General features: G+C 43.6%; 1 protein-coding gene across 6 annotated transcripts in view; it reads right to left on the bottom strand.

The window, feature by feature from the left end:
- The window catches only part of CDH17 (cadherin 17), a 53,753-nt gene that overhangs the window by 18,574 nt on the left and 16,252 nt on the right, over nucleotides 1–18,927 (bottom strand). For 5 of the 6 annotated variants that reach the window (XM_028111316.2, XM_088023118.1, XM_088023121.1 and 2 more), the window contains 6 exons: nucleotides 18,657–18,856; nucleotides 15,960–16,091; nucleotides 15,505–15,655; nucleotides 11,197–11,412; nucleotides 7,489–7,565; nucleotides 5,376–5,567 (listed from right to left, as the gene is read on the bottom strand). In XM_028111316.2, the coding sequence (XP_027967117.2) occupies nucleotides 5,376–5,567; nucleotides 7,489–7,565; nucleotides 11,197–11,412; nucleotides 15,505–15,655; nucleotides 15,960–16,091; nucleotides 18,657–18,856 (968 nt within the window). The remainder of the gene's footprint in view (nucleotides 1–5,375; nucleotides 5,568–7,488; nucleotides 7,566–11,196; nucleotides 11,413–15,504; nucleotides 15,656–15,959; nucleotides 16,092–18,656; nucleotides 18,857–18,927) is intronic. The other variant, XM_088023119.1, reaches the window with a different exon arrangement.

Genomic DNA, 18,927 nt, shown 5'->3' with positions numbered 1-18,927 from the left:
TTCAACCTGGAGGCAAAGATAGAAAAGCTGAGGGAGAGGAGTGCAGACTGGGGATATGTAACATTGTCACCAGTGATCAGTGACGAGGAAAAAGGTGTGTGCATTACTTTTCCAAATGACACTTAAGCTAGTTAAAAACAGGTCAAGGACTGAGAATTCAAAAAGACCAGCCATGATAGAGAAGTGACAATGTTTGCATTTAAAGAAATTAAAGCTGAAACAAAACCCCAAATTTCAAAAAGGGGATCCCAAGGGGAATTATCAATAAGCCAGGCAGGACTCAAAGGAATAGACTTGCGGCTCCTGATACCCACTTGGCCCCAAGACTGTCATGTTCTATTGCACAACTGGCCAGAGTTTTGGGCGGCAATAAATATTGAGGAGGACAGCATTTCCAAAACTTGTTTAATCCTCAGCATCACATTGGCACGTGAAAGAATAGAAAAAATATATGTTGTTCTCTGCCCCTGGTTCCTGACACTGAGCTCCTAAATTCCTTGGAATTTCCTGGGTGAGAGGAATACCTTTTGTTCTAATGAAGCCATTCTTGATGGGCTCCTGGGTTGCTTCGGGATGGAGGCTGCTCACCGGAAAGATCAAACACTTCTGGCCCCACCTCCACCTCCCAGGAAAGGAAGAGAAAGCTAGAGATTGAGTTAATGATCAACCCTGTCTTTATGATGAAGCCTCGATAAAAATCCCACAAGTTCAGAGAGCTTCCAGGTTGGTGAACATATCCCATGTTCTGGGAGAATGGGGCACCCCAACTCAAGAGTAGGCAGAAGCTCCTGCACTGGGGAAACTTTCCAGACCTTGCCCTCTGGTTCTTTTCATGTGGCTGTCCCCCTGTGTCCTTTATCATATCCATGATACAATAAACTAGTCAATGTCCATGTTTCTCTGAGTTCTGTGAGCTATTTTAGCAAGTGGTGGGACCCAAGGAGGGAGTCACAGAGCCAACTTACAGCCAGTCACTCCAAAGTACAGGTGACAACCTGCGATTTGCAATTGGCTTCCGAAGAAGGGGCAGTCTCTTGGGACTGAGCCCTTAGCCTGTGGAGTCTGTGCTATCTCCAGGTAGGTAGTCCCGGAATTGAGTTAAATCGTAGGCCTTCAGGCCGGTGTCAAAGAACTGCTTGGTGTGGAAAACGCACACATGTAGTGTCAGAAATGAAAGATGCTAAATTAGCTCAAATTAATCAGAATTAAAATAACCCTGGACATTTATTAAGTTTACTGTGTGCCGGGTGCTGGGCTAAGAGCTATATATGTATTTTCGCATTTAATCCTCCGGCATCCGAGAAGGTGCCACCATTTTGCCTATTTTTACAGATGAGAGAACTGAAGCTTTGAGATCTGACCCCGTATGGTCAAGGTCACAGGGCTAGTAGGTGGCAACACCAGGCCTCAACAGAAACCATTTCCCCCATGGTTTCTGGTTTCTGGTTAGAGGAGCCAGAAGCCTGGGGTCAAGTTCCCAGCTCTGCCATGGCTGGGAGACCCGAACCTCACCTTTACAGTGGAGCTTAGCTGTGCCTTGGCTGGGGTCAGGGTGGGGCACTAAGAAGAAGGGATGCAGACATGCTCTGTAAAGTGAAGCAGACTACAGTCAGGCAATAGGGCTTCCTAGGCCAAATCTGCCCGCAATTAGCACATTTGTAATTCAGGTGAACAGTTGCTGATAGAAAGGTGACTAAGAAACTTAGTTTCTGGGTAGGACACCAAAAGCACAGGCTGTAAAGCAAAACTACACCAGTGGGGTTACATCAAACTGAAAAGCTTCGGCAGAGCAAGGGAAATCAGCAGCAGCATGAAAAGGCAACCTACAGAATGGGAGAGATTATTTTACCAACCATGTATCTGATGAGAGGCGATATGCATCGTATTAAAAAGAAACTCCTGCATTCACTGGCATAAAAAACCAAAATGACCTGATTTTTACCTAGAAATGACTAGGCAAAGGACCTGAATAGACATTTCTCCAAAGAAGACATACAACTAGCCAACAGATATATTAAAAGATGCTCAACATCACTACTCATCAATGAAATGCAAATCAAAACCACACCTGTTAGGATGGCCATTATCAAACTTAAGAAACAAGTGCTGACGAGGATGTGGAGAAACTGGAAACCTAACGCCCTGTTTGTGGGAATGTAAAATGCTACGGCTGCTGTGGAAAACAGCCTGGAGGTTCCTCAAAAAACTGAAAACTAGAACAACTATATCATCCAGCAATCCACTCCTGACTATTTACCCCAAAGAACTGAAAACATAGTATTTGCTCTCCCATGATCATGCAGCATTAATCCCGGTAGCCAAGAGGTGAACACAACCAAAATGTCAACTGACAAATGAATGGATAAGGAAAATGTGGTATATACACACAATGGAAAATTATACAGCCTTTTAAAAGAGAAGAAAATCCTGCCATATGCTACAGCATGGAAGAAACTTGAGGACATTAAGCAAAGCCAGTCACAGAAGGACAAATTATGTTTGCCTTCACTTCTTTGAGCTACCTGGAAGAGTCAAACTTACAGAAATGAAAAAGCAGAATGGTGGTCACCAGGAGCTGGATGGTGGGGGAAAGGGGGAGCTGCTGTTCAAGGAACATAGAGTTTCATTCTTGCAAGCAAAAGAGATCTAGAGATGCTCTACAACAGTGGGCATATAGAGAAGGTACACTATAAAATGTAAGAGGATAGATTCCATGTTATGTGTTTTTTTTTAAAGATTTTATTTACTTATTTGACAGAGAGAGACACAGCGAGAGAGGGAACACAAGCAGGGGGAGTGGGAGAGGGAGAAGCAGGCTTCCCACTGAGCAGGGAGCCCGATGTGGGACTCAATCCCAGGACCCTGGGATCATGACCTGAGCCGAAGGCAGACGCTTACCGACTGAGCCACCCAGGTGCCCCATGTGGTTTTTTTTTTACACTAGTTTTAAACATTAAAAAATGATTAACACAATGGTTCAAAAGTAGTGGTAGTCCCCTAGCAGCTTAATTGCGTAAGGAATTAGAAGCCTAAGTCATACACAAGTAACCACATTATAGAGTCTAATTTATTTAAAACACTAAAAACAGTATAAATACATGCATCTGTCATAGTGAATACAGACATCCTAAGGGCGGCTGGTTAACATTTGGTGTATCCTAATCAAGAATCCACACCTTAGGGTCAGTTGTTGCTGAGCGTTGAAGAGATCTTAATCAGAGATGCACACTCCAGAGACCGCTACTGCAGGCCTTGAGCTACAACTAGCTCAAGCAGCACTAGAAGGTTTGTTAATTAGCAGAGTGATCTTACAAAGAGAGGAAGGTGGTGCTATTAGTGGTATCCAAGACATGCGGTTTGGTTTAAAATATACTATAATCTCTCAGTCATCACATGAACGAGAGTGTGAGCATCTGGCTAGTCCAGCAGCCTATACCCTTCAGAGTTCTAGAACTCCAGTTCTGTTCTGTCTCTGTCTCGGATCCCTTTTCTTTGGACAGTCAGACAAATCCTTTGTGCCCGAAGGACAGAGAGCTAGGACTTCACAGGCCTAAAGCACAAGTTGGATGACTGTTTTTGTGCCTGTCTGTTAATAACTGTGTATAGGACAGAATTCAATTATTTATTCAGCCAACCAATACTTATCAAACTCTCCTATATGCCAGGCAGCATTCCAGACACTAGGAATACAACCACAAAACAATAAGGATGTGACAAGGATTTTGGTCAGAAGCCTGCTGGATTGTAACATACCTCCTCATGTCAAGGTTGTGTGGAAGGCTACTCACAGCTCACACCCACCACTAATCATTCGGGGTCACCAACATTTCCCTAAAGGTGCCCATTAGCCACAAATGGTCAAATTAACAAGTTGGCTCACAACAAGCCACCACGAGAAAACGTTGACATGTGGGAATAGTTCGTACCGAGATGGGCAGGTCTCTATCTTGTCTTAGATGGCTAGTGAGCTCTGGTCCTGGGAGAAACTGGGAGCTGTCTGTCCCCTCCTACTGGGAAAGGATCCAGCCTGCTGCTTGGACCACCCACTGCCAACTCTGAAAACTGCCCTTTCCTTTATCTGAGCCTTCTGCAATTCTTCTTCTCCATATAGACAGCCATGAACAGGGTGGGGGGGAGTCGTCCCCAGTCCTTTTCCAAATGTCAGACTGACACAGGATCCTGGTTGGAACACAGGATGGTTTCAGTTGGTCCTCACACAAACCTCACTGCTGGAGCCCCATGAGGCCCTTTGTTGGAGGTGAAGCATACGGTAATAACAGGACCAGAATCGCGACACTCTGCCCCCAGGCTCATTTTGGCACTAGCGCTTTTATCCCCATGCTTCTATCCATCCTCTGCGAAATTATTCTACTTTGTCTCCCTCTTCAGCTTTCCTTGATTCTGATCTAAAACTTTCCTCCTGAGCCTTTTTTGCAGCCTCTAGCGCACTGCACCATAAACCATCAACACCCAACCATGCCTACTGACCCACTATTGCTGTAACTCTGACCCCTTATAATTCCGGATATATCAGATGACATTGAGTGATGCTTCCTATTGAGTCATCTGGTAAACCATTTACATGCTCGAAAGCATACATGAGGCAGCCATGGAGAAAAAGGTCAAGATTTAGGTGTATACAGTAGGGGGTGGGAGAAGATTGAGGGAAGATAGAAAGATCCTGCACAAAGAAGCAGGGACTATAGTAATCAAGACTTTGGCTCTAGACTTCCTAGTGCTTACAGAAGATAAGATAACGTGAGAGCCAGTGAGCTTAGCAATATCATAAAAGATGAAAGTAGGGGGTTGGCAGGAAGGATAGGAGGAAAGGATAAGTCTATTAAACCTTGAAAGGAGTCATTATTAAAGAAGAGTCTATGGCTGACACATTAGAGGGTCTACAGCCTTAAGGGCTCAGAGGGCTCATCCAGTCTAATGCTCCACATTTGCAAAAGGAGAGGTAAAGCCCTCAGCAAAACCTCCACACTCCCAAGATTTAACAAATAAAAATACAGAACACCTAGTTAAATTTGAACTTGAGGTAAACAACAAACAGTTCTTTTAGTAGAAGTATGTCCCAAATATTGCATGGGACATACTTTTTCTAAAAAATCGTTCATCCTATATTTTACGTATTTTATATGGCAACCCTACCTCCCTCCACAAAGGTTACTTGCTCAGTTAGCAACAGACCCAGAACTAGAATCTTGGCCTTCTGTCTTTCAGGAGGGATGAGAATGAATGAGTGCTCTAGGAGTCCCTCACCACACCTGAAAGGTAACAGCTAATCCACTACCTCTGCTTATCGATCCTTGCACTGTCATAAGAAACTTGATTTATAAAAAAGAAAAAAAATCCATTAAAGAGGTCTTTACCTTTTTAATTATAACATATCCAGCATTGGTTTGGGGATCTGTGTCAACCCCCAGTCGCCTGTCACTGTCTCCCTGTATAATACGATACAGGATTTTAGAACTCCCAGTGAATGGCTCATCAGCATCTGTGGCCTGGATGGTTAAGATGGTGGACCCAACGACTGTGTCTTCAGCAAGGGTTAGGTTTCCATACTAAGAAAAAAACAGGGGAAGGAAATGAGAATGTCCATTGTCATCAAGCATAATCGCCAAAGGGCAAATCTATCTCTTTGGATTCACAATGAACACAAATCATAGTTTGCATCAATACTTACCAAGCATGTTTTCCTACCAATAAATGTGTGGCCATTGATTTTGACATCAGTCATCCTCGTAGACTGATATCCATTGCACCAAGAAACATGTCTCGGGGAGCTACTGGTAGGATTCTAAAACAGAATCCCCTTCTCACATCCAATATGTTTATTAACTGCAATTATTATACTGGTGATGATATAAATAAATAGCTACTATGTGTTGAGTACCTAAATTGTGGCAGGCATTTTACATATATTATTTTAGTTAATCGGTAATCCACCAAGGAAGAGAGGTTAAGAGGCTGAACTTTGGAGTCAAACAGCCTGGGGATGAATCCTCAGCTTGCCACTTAGTAGCCGGGGGACCTGAAGTAAGTCACCTCATTTCCTCAAGTCTCGGTTTCATCATCTGTCTTATGGAAATAATAGCAATACAACCTATGTCTTGTTTGCTGTGGGGATTGAGAGAGATAAAGAATGTAAACCCCCTTAATGCCTGGCACATGATAAAGACTCAGAAAAGATAAGCAACAAAGCACCCTATCAAGTAGCTATACTGTCATTTCCACTTGGCAGAAAAGCAAAGGATTGGAGAGGTAAACCCCACCCAGGAGCTCACAGCTAGTGAGTCACAGAATTGGGACTCAGGCCCATGCTTGTCCAACTCCAAAGCCTGTGTTCTTGCTCACTGGCCTGGACCAACCCCCACCTCTCTGCTGAAAATCCCCCAGGTCATCTCTGTTGGCATCATGATCTTAAAGATGATAACAGGCAGGGCCCAGGGAAAGTCTGGGGCGATGACAGACACCCACTTGCTCTCTCTAGGGTGCAGTTTGCATTTCCAACTCCCAAAGCAGGATCTTCTTATCCTCAATGTAAAACCACTGTCTAGATGCAACACAAGAAAACCACAACCCAAGGAAAGGCTCGTGGAGACTGAAAAGGAATGGGCTCTTTATCTCATGCCTGTGGGGCCCCAGCACCTGCTGCCCCTTAAGTTCAGTCACACCTCTTGCCGCCCCAAACCCTCTCATAACTCAATTCCCTTTGTTTGTCACAGCCTTGTCCCTATTTTGATTTATGATCATCATCACAGGGCTCTGGGCTGTCCCATAAGTGACTTCAAACATGACAAAACAGTCTAGTCAAATGGACTTCTCTCTGCTCCAGAATAGAGACCTCCCTTTTAAGGGAAGCAGTGGTAAAGCCACGCCCAAGTTTAAAGCCCAAAATATCAAATAAGTGAACGTTTTTCTTGATGTTCTCTCAACTGGTCTTTTTTCCCCTGCTCTTTCTGCCCAATTTTCCTAATTCTTGCAAATGTCTTAAGCACGTTCTTCTTTGGCTTAACCGAGAGGTCAGTTTTTCCTTTCTCTTTCTCTTACCCAGTTATTGCAAACAGAGTTTAAATCACCAGTATTCCAAATATTAAGTTTTTGACTAAAAAAAATGCTTGTTTGAGACCTAGCGGTAATCCATTCACTGTCACAAAATATATAAGGACAAAATGCAAGTAGCCATTCAACTCCTTTCAATTTGACAAAGCTTGTCATTGCAGCTTTTAAGCAAGCCCTTGGAAGAAATGAGCCATTGAGAGTTTATAAACAGATGTTCCCAGATACTCTAACAGTGAATGCCGTTGTTCTCTGAAGATTTCCAATGAAGATGGTGTCCGGGTTTGTTACCAGTGTACTGACTAGAAAGCTACCTTTAAAGTCTGGAATTTTTCCTAACCACTTGCTGTGTCTTTATCCCAGAAGTAAGGGTCAAGTAATATGAACAAAGCAAAGACAAAACAACAGGTGAAAACTACTCACATCTGATTTTTCAAAGATGGGGATCTGGTCATTGATATCAATAACATGGATCTGCACATGACAGAGGGTTTTGAAATCTGAAAATCAAAGTCAAATCACAAAAATATTCATTAAACATCATGTGTTAAAACTAGAAATCTGCAAGAAACACATTGGCAACGGAAGTGACAGTCACAGCCACAACTCTGCTACTGACCTGCAGTGTTTGTGGGGACAGGATCCTCTGCTTCCCACCCACACCCACAAGACGGTCAGCAAAAGGAGGCTGGAGAAAGCTCTGAGAGAAGCTTCCCTGGGTGGCCCACTGTCCTCCAACCGCTCCTTCCCGGGTAAGACTCGTTCCTCATCAAGACTGGTTGTTTGTTTTTTGGGGTTTTTTTTCCTGTGAAGCAACCTCTCTTTTCTAACTAGTGAAACCATGTAGCCTTCAAAACCTAGAGCAAAACTATCTTTCCAGAAAGACTTCCCTGAGTCACCCAGCCAGCTGTCTTTCCTTCTCTGAACACTTCCGGCACTTACCATCCTGCATCTCCTCTGTCCTCCATGGTGGGAAAGTCAGGTGCCTATTCCTCCAAATGAGGGAGGAAGCAGTACAGTTAGCCCCCTTCAAGAGGGCTGGCTACCCAGATTGTGGGAGGCAACAGGGGGTCAGAAGTAGCTCATGGAACCCTGGGAAAATGACACAGGCTTTATGGGGTGGGTTTGACAATTCAAAGATCTAGTCCGAGATTGCAGGTTCAAGCAAGGTCCAAGATGAGCATGGAATGCAGGTGGGGATGGGGTGCCAGGGAAATATCCAGAATGAGAAACAACGTGACAGGTTCTCTGTTGGGGTTGCCATGGCTCTAAACTATGATGTACTGTGTTGTATAATAGCTAAGACTCAGGGCTCAGGAGTCCCACTGTTGAATTCTGACTCTGCCCCTTATCAGATGTGGGAGAACTTATCAGATGTGTGTCTCTCGAGGTCTCTGCGTCTCAGTTAGTTAATCTATAAAATGTAGATAACAACAGAACTGGGGTTCTTGTCATAATACAAACTGTCAGTACTCTCTGTGTACCAGGCCCTGTATGAAGTGCTTTACCAGCATTACTCATTTCATTGTCATACAAGTTTCATGACGTAGATACTATGATCGTCCTCATTTAGTTCATGAATGAGGAAGCCACAGGATAGAGAAGTTAGGTAACCAGAATGAGGTCACACAACTAACTAGTGGTCAAGCCAGAATTCAAATCCTTGTGCTCACTTTGCCTTCTCTGTCCGCTCTCCACCCTTCCACCCTGCTCTGTGTCCCGGGAGGCTGACCTCAGAGACTGCATCCGGGCACCCTGGCTCCTGCCAGGGGATGGGAGGAGGGGTAGGAGGAGAGAGGTCGGGAGGTAGTTTCTCCCAGTAGCCTCTTCTGTAGGCAAAAGTATTGTTCCTTCGTGGAATGCTGCCTTCAATCGCCCCTTCACATCTCCGTGGAGGGAGGCTGTCCATTGCGCTTCGCGCCGCCAGTTGGTTTCCCTTCACCCTGCCCACAACCTTTACAAATAATCTCTTCTTTAAACTCTTCTTGGTTATTCCTCGTTTCCTGCTGGGATCCCAACAGATACACTCAGGCAGTCTAACTCCAGAGATGGTATCCAATGCACTGGACATGAGGCCAGGCTTATGATCTAATAACAATTGAATTATAATAATGGATGCTGATAAAAGCTGGGGTCAGTCCCCAGAACATTTGAGGACAACAAGAATGGTTAACAATGGTTCGGGGATGGAAGGGGGGTGGTTTCCCAGGACCTGAACTCGCTGGCTCCCAGCTCTGCACAAACCTCACTTGGGCCAGTAGTGTGGCCTCCTGGGTAGCGAGCCCTCTCCAATCTTATGGAAAGCTATGTTAATTAAGCCTAGTCTCTAGGCTATATTAGTGCACAATTTATGTTTAATTCCATCTGCATGCATATATATTTATGTATAAATCTATTTTGTGATCTGGTCCCTATTTTCTATAGATGTACTCACGAACATAGACAATTTGTAATCTGATTTCCACCTTATGCTCTTACAGCCTCACATTACTTCAGGTCTCCATGCATTTGTAGATGGAATTTCTTCTCCTCCATAAGCTCTGCACTATTTTGTAACTTGTCATATTCATCCTTCAAAACTCAGCTCAATGACACCTCTTCCAGAAAGCCTGACCTGCTCTCTCCCTCCACTAAGTCACTCATTTCCTTCATGGGCTACCTTGTACATGTTTCTTGTAATTTATTCATTCACATGTCCATCTCCTTTATCATGAATGCCCCTTGAGGACAGACCCTGGGTCTTATTCACCTGTGTATCTTCAATACCTTGAATGGTGTCTCATGCAAGGTAAGTGCTCAATCACTGTTTGCTGAAAGAATGGACGGTTAATGGTGTGAAATCGTTAATTCACCATAGGCAGGGATGATTTATTATCCTCACTTCTGTAGTACCTCTTAACATAATTCTAGACATATACTAGGCCCTCACTATTTGCCAAATTACTAACTTCCAAAAAGTCTTTATTGGGGGCCTGTTAAACCCTAATTCTCTTCAGTATGTCAACATCTGTACAAAGGGGGAAATTAGAGGAGTGGTGTGAAATGATGCTCTTTTCTTCTCCATACCTATATAGTTTGTGACTCCCAGCACGATGATTACTGAACTGTTTGGTCATCTGAGATTGGGTGCTCATTAACTCAGAGAAAGATTCTTAACCTAGGAGTGTGTGTGTGTGTGCCCCCAAAATCAATCTGGCTCTGAATACATGTGTTTTTGTGTGTCTGTGCACAATCATCCAAAAATGTGTGCATTTGTTAGAGAACGCACAGTTTTCATCAGATCTTCAAAGGGTCTTGTGAGCCAACAAAGATTAAGAACGACTTGCTTTGAAATTATATAGGAGTCAGGAACAATGTCTCCTGACGTCTCATGGCCAAGTGAGGGGTGATAGAAGACAGACCTTCCCCAATGATGCATTCCTCCTCCACTTTCATACAATAGAGACTTTAGAGTCCAAAAGGGAGAACTGGAAAATACAATTAATATTCTGGGTCATGATCTCAGTGGCCATGAGAATAGGCCTTGCCGACCTCCAACAACAGGGAACTTAATTGATGATGGCTCCCTGCTGTGCTCTGAAATGCAGCAGCATGTTTGCACGGAGGACTTGCTCCCCATGGGCTGCCCCCAGCCAGTGACTAGGCAAGGCAGGCAGGCCAAGACAGCCATATTCTAGGAGATCACAGATTCATTCAATGGACAACTGTGGACTTCCCAGGGACCTTGGCCAATTTTTTTTGACTCTCTGTGGTCTATGGTACTCCCACCAGCTTTCCTTCACTCAGGGTTAGGCTTGTACTGTGGCCTGATGGCTCCCCCAACCTTCTCAGGACATCCCCCCCATTTTTTTTCTCATGGGCCTTTCCCCTAATAAAAGCCTTATACATTTAATCCCCTTTTGGCATCTGCTTCTCAGAGGACTGGAACCAATACAATAATGTTGCCTGAGCTGTAACTCTGGCCTATACCACGTTGGACCAACTGCCTCTGTGCTCCATGTGTGTCTTACGAAGGAAGCAAGAGCTCTCAGATGGCATCCTGTAATACACCCGGGCATCAGAGCAGTCTAACAAAGCACAACTAGAAGGAAAACAGGGATTTTCGCTTTTGACAGTGAATGTGATACTAACCTTTGTCAGCCACCTCTACTGTCAGGTTGTACTGAGGAGTGTCTCGCTTCTTCAAGGACTGCTCAGCTAACTGGAACACTCCTGAGTAGGTTTGGACCAGGAAAAGTCCTTCCTTGGGAAATGTGGGGATTTGATCCACAATTCTGTATACTAAAACACTGTTGGCAGTGTTTTCTTCATCATCGTCATGGGCAATAAAAGTCCCTATATTGCTCCCTGTGGAGAAAGAATAAAAGGAATCCATCCATTACAGATTCTATTTAATCTACTGTATTCAAAATGGTTTCACTGGATAAGCACGTTCCTAGAAAGTGCTGTAAATCCCTCTGAGTAGCAGACTAAAGTTCTTACATTCATTTGGTTCTTCTAACTCTTTCCATAATGTAGTGTGTTGAGCAGTATATTATTAGTCTGATAGGGCCAGCATAACAAAGCACTACAGACTGGGCAGATTTAACAACAGAAATTTATTTTCTCACAGTTTTTGAAGGCTCGAGGTCTAAGATTAAGGGGTCGGCAGAGTTGGTTTCTTCTGAGACTTCTCTCCTTGGCTTCTAGATGACTATCTTCATGTGTCTTCACATGGTCATTCCTCCAGACACGTCTGAGTCCAGATTTTCTCTTCTTGAAAGGACATTAGTCATAATGACAGTATTTTACCTTAACTACCTCTTTATAGACCCTAGCTCTAAGTAGTAGTCCCCCTTTGAAGTACTGAGGGTTAGGATTTCACCATATGCATTTTAGGGGGGACAGAATTCAGCCCGTAACAAATAGACCTTATTTGGAAATAAAGCCTCTGCAGATGTGATTAGTTAAGGATCTTGAGATGAAATCATCCTGGACTTAGGGTAGGCCTAAATCTAGTGATTGGTGTTCTTATTAGAAGATGAGATGACACAAGACACACACAGAGGGGGTGGCTATGTGAAGGAGGAGGCAGAGCCTGGAGTTATGCCATAAGCAGTGAGGAATGCCAGGAACCACCAGAAGCTAGAAGAGGCTGGGAAGAATTCTCTCCTAGCTGGCATCTTGATTTTAGACTTCTGGCCTCCGGAACTGTGAGAGAATACATTTCTGTTGTTTGAAGCCAAGTTTGCGGTAATGTGTTCCAGCCATCCTTGGACACTGATAGACAAGACAAATGGTAACTCGACAAGGAAAAGCCAACTGTGGCTTGCTTCTAAGCAACTTCGTGCAACAACTGCAGAGACTGACCCCACGCCGCAGATAACACAGGGCAAAGAACAGGCACACATCCCCCGCCTTGCTGTGGGTTATGGCCCTTTGTATTTTATTCCTGTGAGTATTTCGGTCCGGGGAGTTCCAGCAGGCAGAGGCTATGACTCACTGCTCCCTCCAGTTCTGGGTGAGTTATAATAGGTTCTGGATCATCTTGCTCTGTGAAATGAGAATTGTGGGTTTCCAAGAGGCAGCAAGAATCCCACCGTGGGGCTAAAACTTGAACACATCCCAGTTGTGGAGTTAGGTTTCACCCCTTCCCCAATCAATCTGCATTCACTGACTTACATGGAAATTTGGAGGCGTTGTCTTTTCTTTTTTTTTTTTTTTTTTTTGAGGGGGGAGGTAGGGAAGTTTCTATGTTATGTCTGTCATGGAGCTAGATGCATGTAGACATGTCCCGTGGGCTGGGGAGGGGGCATCATGACCAACAGGGCACAGGCGAATATTTATCCAAGAGAGTAGCAGCTGCTCTTGCTGAGTCCACTACAACCAAGTCACCTTTGTGGCATGCATCTGCCCTTAAGTGTCTGTGTGTTGGGATGAAAGAGTATCTTACTGAATCCTGTGATCCTCTGGGGTTGGAGCAGCCCTGCTTTGCACCTCTCCTCTCAGCAAGTTAAGTGTAACGCAGAGGACACTGTTCTTCTCCCACCCCACAGGAAAATTCCAGCTGTCAGAGGCACCATAAGGACTGTTGACATCAGTGACCAGGGAAATTCCAGCAGAGGATGCCTCTTCGGTGGGAGCAGAGAATCTTTTTGGATGCGCCAGAAGTAAAAGGAGGGCCAGGTCTCTGAAGAACAAAGGCCAGGAACGAGTGGCAGCCCAAATTGATTCAGAGGTATTTACAGCAGCTCTTGGGGTACTCAGAAATACTTTAAGGAGGTGGGGCTTTTACGAGAAGCTAAACTTCCTGTATGAACACATAGGATTTGGTAACAAGTGGGATTTCAGAATTAATATTGGCACTGCTAAAACTTGGGGACATGAGTCCCACAAGATTCTGGCTAATCAAAGACACCAAAGAGGAGAATATCAACACACTAAAGAATAATTTAGTACTTTATTGAGCTAGACAGTAAGGTAGGGAGCTAGGACATGGTTTTGTACCTCTTTTAGGCTAAATATAAAGAACAGACTCAATCTCTGTTGATTTATAAGAATTCCTGGTCCACTAAGTCTACTATTCAACACTTTGTGAGACATTGTTACAAAATAAATTCTCACCTTCAGAGAGGTGAATAGCTCCCTGGGCCCCTGAACAATTTATTCTACCAACAATGACTTCCTCACCAGTCTCAGAAAACCAGTACTATCCTCTTCACAAAGGTAGGCAGCTTCTAAAATGGTTCCCAGTGATCCCCCAAAATGATTCCTTGGTGTAACCCCCTCCTTCTGAGTGTGGCCTGAGCCTAGTGACTCACTTCTAATCAATGGAATATGGTGAAAGTGACAGATGCCACTTCAGAGATTACATTATAAAAATACTGCCTTTCATCTTGCTCACCATTTTTCAAGCTCTTCCTGCCCCCCCCCACCAAACTTTCCCTCTGAATCAAAGGTATGCATCTGAGCTGCACTCTGATTCCTGACTCACAGAAACTGTGATATAATAAATGTTTGTTTGAAGCCGCAAAGTCTGGGGGCTATTTGTTATGCAGCAATAGATAATGAATACACCAAATGTTAGGCCCTATAAAAGAGACTTGAGGGATCATCTGGAAAGTTCTTCAAAGGTCCTCTGCCTTCCTTCAGTATCACAAACCAGAAATCTGGAAGGTTTTCAAAAAGGGTGATGCCACAAGTATTTCTTGGCTATTGTCACTCTCTCCATTGTTACACAACATCACTGTTAGAAGATTCTTCTTTGTAATTAGCTAAAATCCTTCAAGCTGTCATGTAACCCTTCCTGCTGCAGCAAACATTAGAACAAATGAAAAAGACAGGCCCTAAGCAGAACATACTGACAACAGGCCGCCTATATAGGACTCCTGACAGCAAGAAAACAAAACAAAACAAAACAAATAAAACATGCACATTGAGCAAACAAGCCACAGGAGCAGGGCCCATCATGCTGCCAGAACAGCACCCACTGTGTCAAAAATGTGTAGCAAGAAGAGTAGAGAGATCAAAGAAAATGATGAGAGTGTCCACAAGGCATGGGAGAGAGGATCTGCTCACAAGGACAGCAGAGCCCTAAGAGTGGCAGTCATAAGAGACTGCTAACCTTGTAAGTCTCTGGAACTTGCACAAAACAACAGACAAACACATTCCAAGAAATACCAGCCTGTTCAACCAACGGGCTCATCACCACAGGGTAACAGACAAGAGTTGTCCCAAATCCAGGGAAGTCATAAAACTCCCAGAAATCCTAATGTCCTTGTAGTAGAGGTCCCCTGTACAAAACTAAAGCCACCATTCGACACAGTAAAACGCATCAGAGCAGGTCAAGAAGACCTGCAAGGACAAAAAGAGGTAGGACTCGAACTTCATCTACCAGCTTCCTAAACTATTATTTGACTCCTAGAGAAGGAGGATCGAGGGTCAAAAGTCAACTTCCGTTTTTGGCGCTTACTTACCGCAAGGTATCTGACATTGGATGCAATTATTTCTCTAAATTATTGAGCAAATTTCATGAGATTTTATCTGTTCCTGAGATTGTTAGAAGGCAAATAAGAATCTATGGGAAAACTCCGCAAGTGAGATAACCTTATATATGTACTCAGGATACGGGCATAAGTGGTTACGGCGCCAGGGGCAGTGGTAAGGGTGTAGAAGCAGTAGTAGGGGTAGCAGTAGTAACAGTTACAGTAGCGGGAGTAATGGTGGAAGTGGCTATAAAAGCTCCAATTTAAGAATGCGACCCAGATATTATTTGAGCTGAAATACTGTACCTGTGTGATTCCCAAAGTGCACTCAAATCTCTCTCCTGTGCCAGACATGCACAGATGATCCCCAATCACACTTACCTGCCCATCTTTTCCCTGGTGGAAAGGAGAAAGGGATTGCGGAGGTAACATATGGAGGACAGGCACATGGCTTTGAACAGCTCCCGTTTCTTACCTATTTTTTCATTCTCCTGGACCTCAAATACGGTCAGTGCAGATGGACATGTAGGTGGGTTATCATTAATGTCTTTAACTTTCACACGGATTTCCAGTGGGAATGAAAGCACTTGTCCAACTTCATCCTTTGCCACAGCATAAAAAACATACTACAACAGGAAGATCAGTGTTAAGACAGGACTCCTCCATCCTCCCCATTAAAAGGCAAAGGAAACAGCTATTTAATTTACCCCTTTATTTTCAATTTACTTTGAACTGGGAAACAAGAAAAAATGAAATGGGTCAGATCTGTGGGGTGCTCTCTTGTCTTTGAAAGCAATCATGTACTGGGGTTCAGAACACAGTTTGGGGTTTTTGTTGTTGTTTTTAAGTAAAATCGATTCTGCCCTGAGTTGTCCATAGGCACAGGACTCTGTCTTTGTTGCCCGTGAAACTCTTCCCAGATTTACTCACCGAATCCTTTTCTTCTCGGTCCAAGGGCTGAGTCACATAAATACCTCCTTCCTGGTCAATTGAAAATGGGAATCTTGGCAGCTTCTCCTTGTCAACTAAGAAGTATTGTGCACCTGGCTCATTCCACTGCACCTATAAGGGCCACAGTGAGTTGTCAGGAGAGATATATCAAGACCAAGAGAACTGGAAAGGAATAAACACTTTTCTGGTTCTCAATTTGAAATTTCTGACAATCTTGTCTGTACGGCTGTGGTTTTCTATAACTACTTCATATTCAACCAAAAATAAGCCTTTTTTCCTTCTTTTTTTTAACCAAGTTATAGTGCTCAAAAAAAGCACACAGGGGTATTTTTCTTCTCTAAAGCAATTTTTGTGAACCCTCTAAAGAGACTGTGGGTTGTTCTTTTGGAAGTCTGACCATGGAGTCTTCCTATCCATGAAACATCAATTCAAGAAACAAAATGTACTTTACAGCTGGTACTATCTGAGAACAAAGCCAAGAGGTATGACAAGTTTCTGTAACTCCCCAGTGAGGATGATAAGAGCAGTAGGAGACACTCTAACCTCATCTCCATGCCATGGTTTAAGACAGATAGTTCATAAGTAAAGCACATTCCTCCCCTGAATATTTAGTCTTAAAGACTTCAGAGATAAGAATAATTGCCAACTCCTAGTATTGTTTGTAAACAACTTGGCAAAAAATAAATAAACTCAATAGCAAGCACTTGCTAGAGACAGAGCCCGGCCACTCTGATATTCTAATACTAATAATAACACCTATTAGGGGTTTGCCATATGCCAGATGCAATTCTAAACACTTTTAAGTATTATCTCATTAAATTCTCAAAGAGCCTGATGAGGTAGAGTGGTGGAGACAATTGTTATACCCATTTTATGAATGAGGAAACTAGGGCACAATGTTTAAATGACTTGCCCAAGCTCCTATGGCTATCTGAAATTTCCAGACCGAACTATTCTCTTAGACCAGCTCGGGAAGGGTATTAAGGAGCCTCCATCATCCCTTGTTAGTTATTTAAGCACCATCCTCTTGTCCAAGCCAAAGACTGGTGTTCTTGGTTCTCAGGGACCACCCCTGTGTCCTAAAAATTCAGTCTGACTTCTTTTCTCTTGAGCTGTCCCCCTCGATTCTTCTTCTTGGGTTTCAAGACACCTAAATCACTTTCCCCCGGGCCTGGGAATCATGTGTAGCACTCTGGAATTTCTCTACTTCAACAAACTTGAGAGCAAATAAGTATGTTTGTTCTTTTTGGCATTTGTAAGTCTTTATGGAGACAACCTAAATAATAAATAAGACTTTAGTAAAGACCTAAGTCTGAAATTCTCATGGCTGTGAGTCCTGACACAGTTTCTTAGCTGGTAAAGCAGACTACCTCTTGCTTTCATTCCTTTTTTCACCCTGAAGGTGAGGTTCATTAATTCAACATTTCAACAATTAAATATCCTTTTAAGATAGACAATAGATATGATGGGATGGGCCATTCCAGTGCCCCTTAACAACAACACCCGTGGGGCGCCTGGGTGGCTCAGTTGATTAAGCGACTGCCTTCGGCTCAGGTCATGATCCTGGAGTCCCTGGATCGAGTCCCACATCGGGCTCCCTGCTCAGCAGGGAGTCTGCTTCTCTTTCTGACCCTCTTCCCTCTCGTGCTCTCTCTCTCTCTCTTTCTCATTCTCTCAAATAAATAAATAAAATCTTTAAAACAGCAACAACACCACCCATGCAGAAAAACCTTAGGGGAACTCCAAGCTGAGACTCATAACATTAATACCTTTTATCCACTTTCACAGATACTACCTCTGAGTTAATCTCCACAACAACCAGAGAGGTGTGGTTATCCCCATTTTATTGATGAGAAGTTGGGGCTCAGAAGAGTTAAACAGCTTATTCATGATCGATCATTAAAATAATGGAGCGGGCACAAGGTTTTGGTTATCTGCTTCTAAATCCAGTGCTCTTTCACTAATCCACAGCTTTCATGTCAAGGAGCTCCTGATATTCCAGAAAAGATAAGATCTGGGTGGACCCAAGAGCAGATTTCCAGGATCTAAGGTAGGAGGGGACCCAGGGTAAGAGCTCCAGCCACGGGGAGGGGAAGAGGGGGACATGTGAATGAAGAGGAGAGGCACATATAGGAGACGAAGTTGCAGGAAGGTGGTCTCCAAGGGTACAGGTTGCCTACTTGACTCCTACTCTTAGCCAGTCCTGCTCTGTCCCTCAGTCTATGATGGGATGAGTCTACCGGATAAAGACTTTCTCACAAGAATAAGAAGAAGCTTTTCAAAAATATTTACAGTTCCTATTCAAATCATGTATATACACATGATTTGTGCACCATATACAACCCACTCCAGTGCAGCCATATCCCATACTACGGACAGTACACAGACATTAGTGGTATCTACTCGGAAGGTGAAGGTGAGCGAAGTTCTCTTTTAAAGCTTGTGTGTTTGTGTGTGTGTATCTGAATCCAAGCTGGTAAAGTCCAGAGTTTACCCATGATAATAAACAAATAAACTCCAGAGACTTGGGGCCAGAGTCTTTATCTACTTAGTTTGTTTTATAATTATGCTATGTACAAATGTACCAAATAAATATATCAGTGAAGATCATGAGAGTGGGCCTCCACAAAGTGAGGCCATTTATCTACTAGTCTCAAGACACTCCTTGGGCACTACCTGAGTGATTTTGATGGGGTGAGGTTCAGTTGAGTTTTCTACGATCTCCACAAGTTCTGGTGCTTTCCAAATATTCTCCTTCACCATAATATCCACAGATGTGGTGTCACTGAAAGAATTCTCATTCTGGCCTCCCATGTCCTTCACTGAGACCACCAGATTGTAGTTAACATTCTTACTTGGATCCAGTGCCCGAGATCCTATGGGAAGTAGGAGAGAAAAAGAAACATCTCCAAAGGTAACACAGATCTAGGTCCATTTTTCTGACTCA

This window comes from Eumetopias jubatus, unplaced genomic scaffold, assembly GCF_037043125.1.
Source record: "Eumetopias jubatus isolate StellerSeaLion01/CBP00866 unplaced genomic scaffold, mEumJub1_p1.0 scaffold_4, whole genome shotgun sequence".
Lineage (NCBI taxonomy): Eukaryota > Metazoa > Chordata > Mammalia > Carnivora > Otariidae > Eumetopias > Eumetopias jubatus.
Note: the sequence above shows the minus strand (reverse complement) of the source record. Positions and strands in the feature narration are given on the sequence as shown.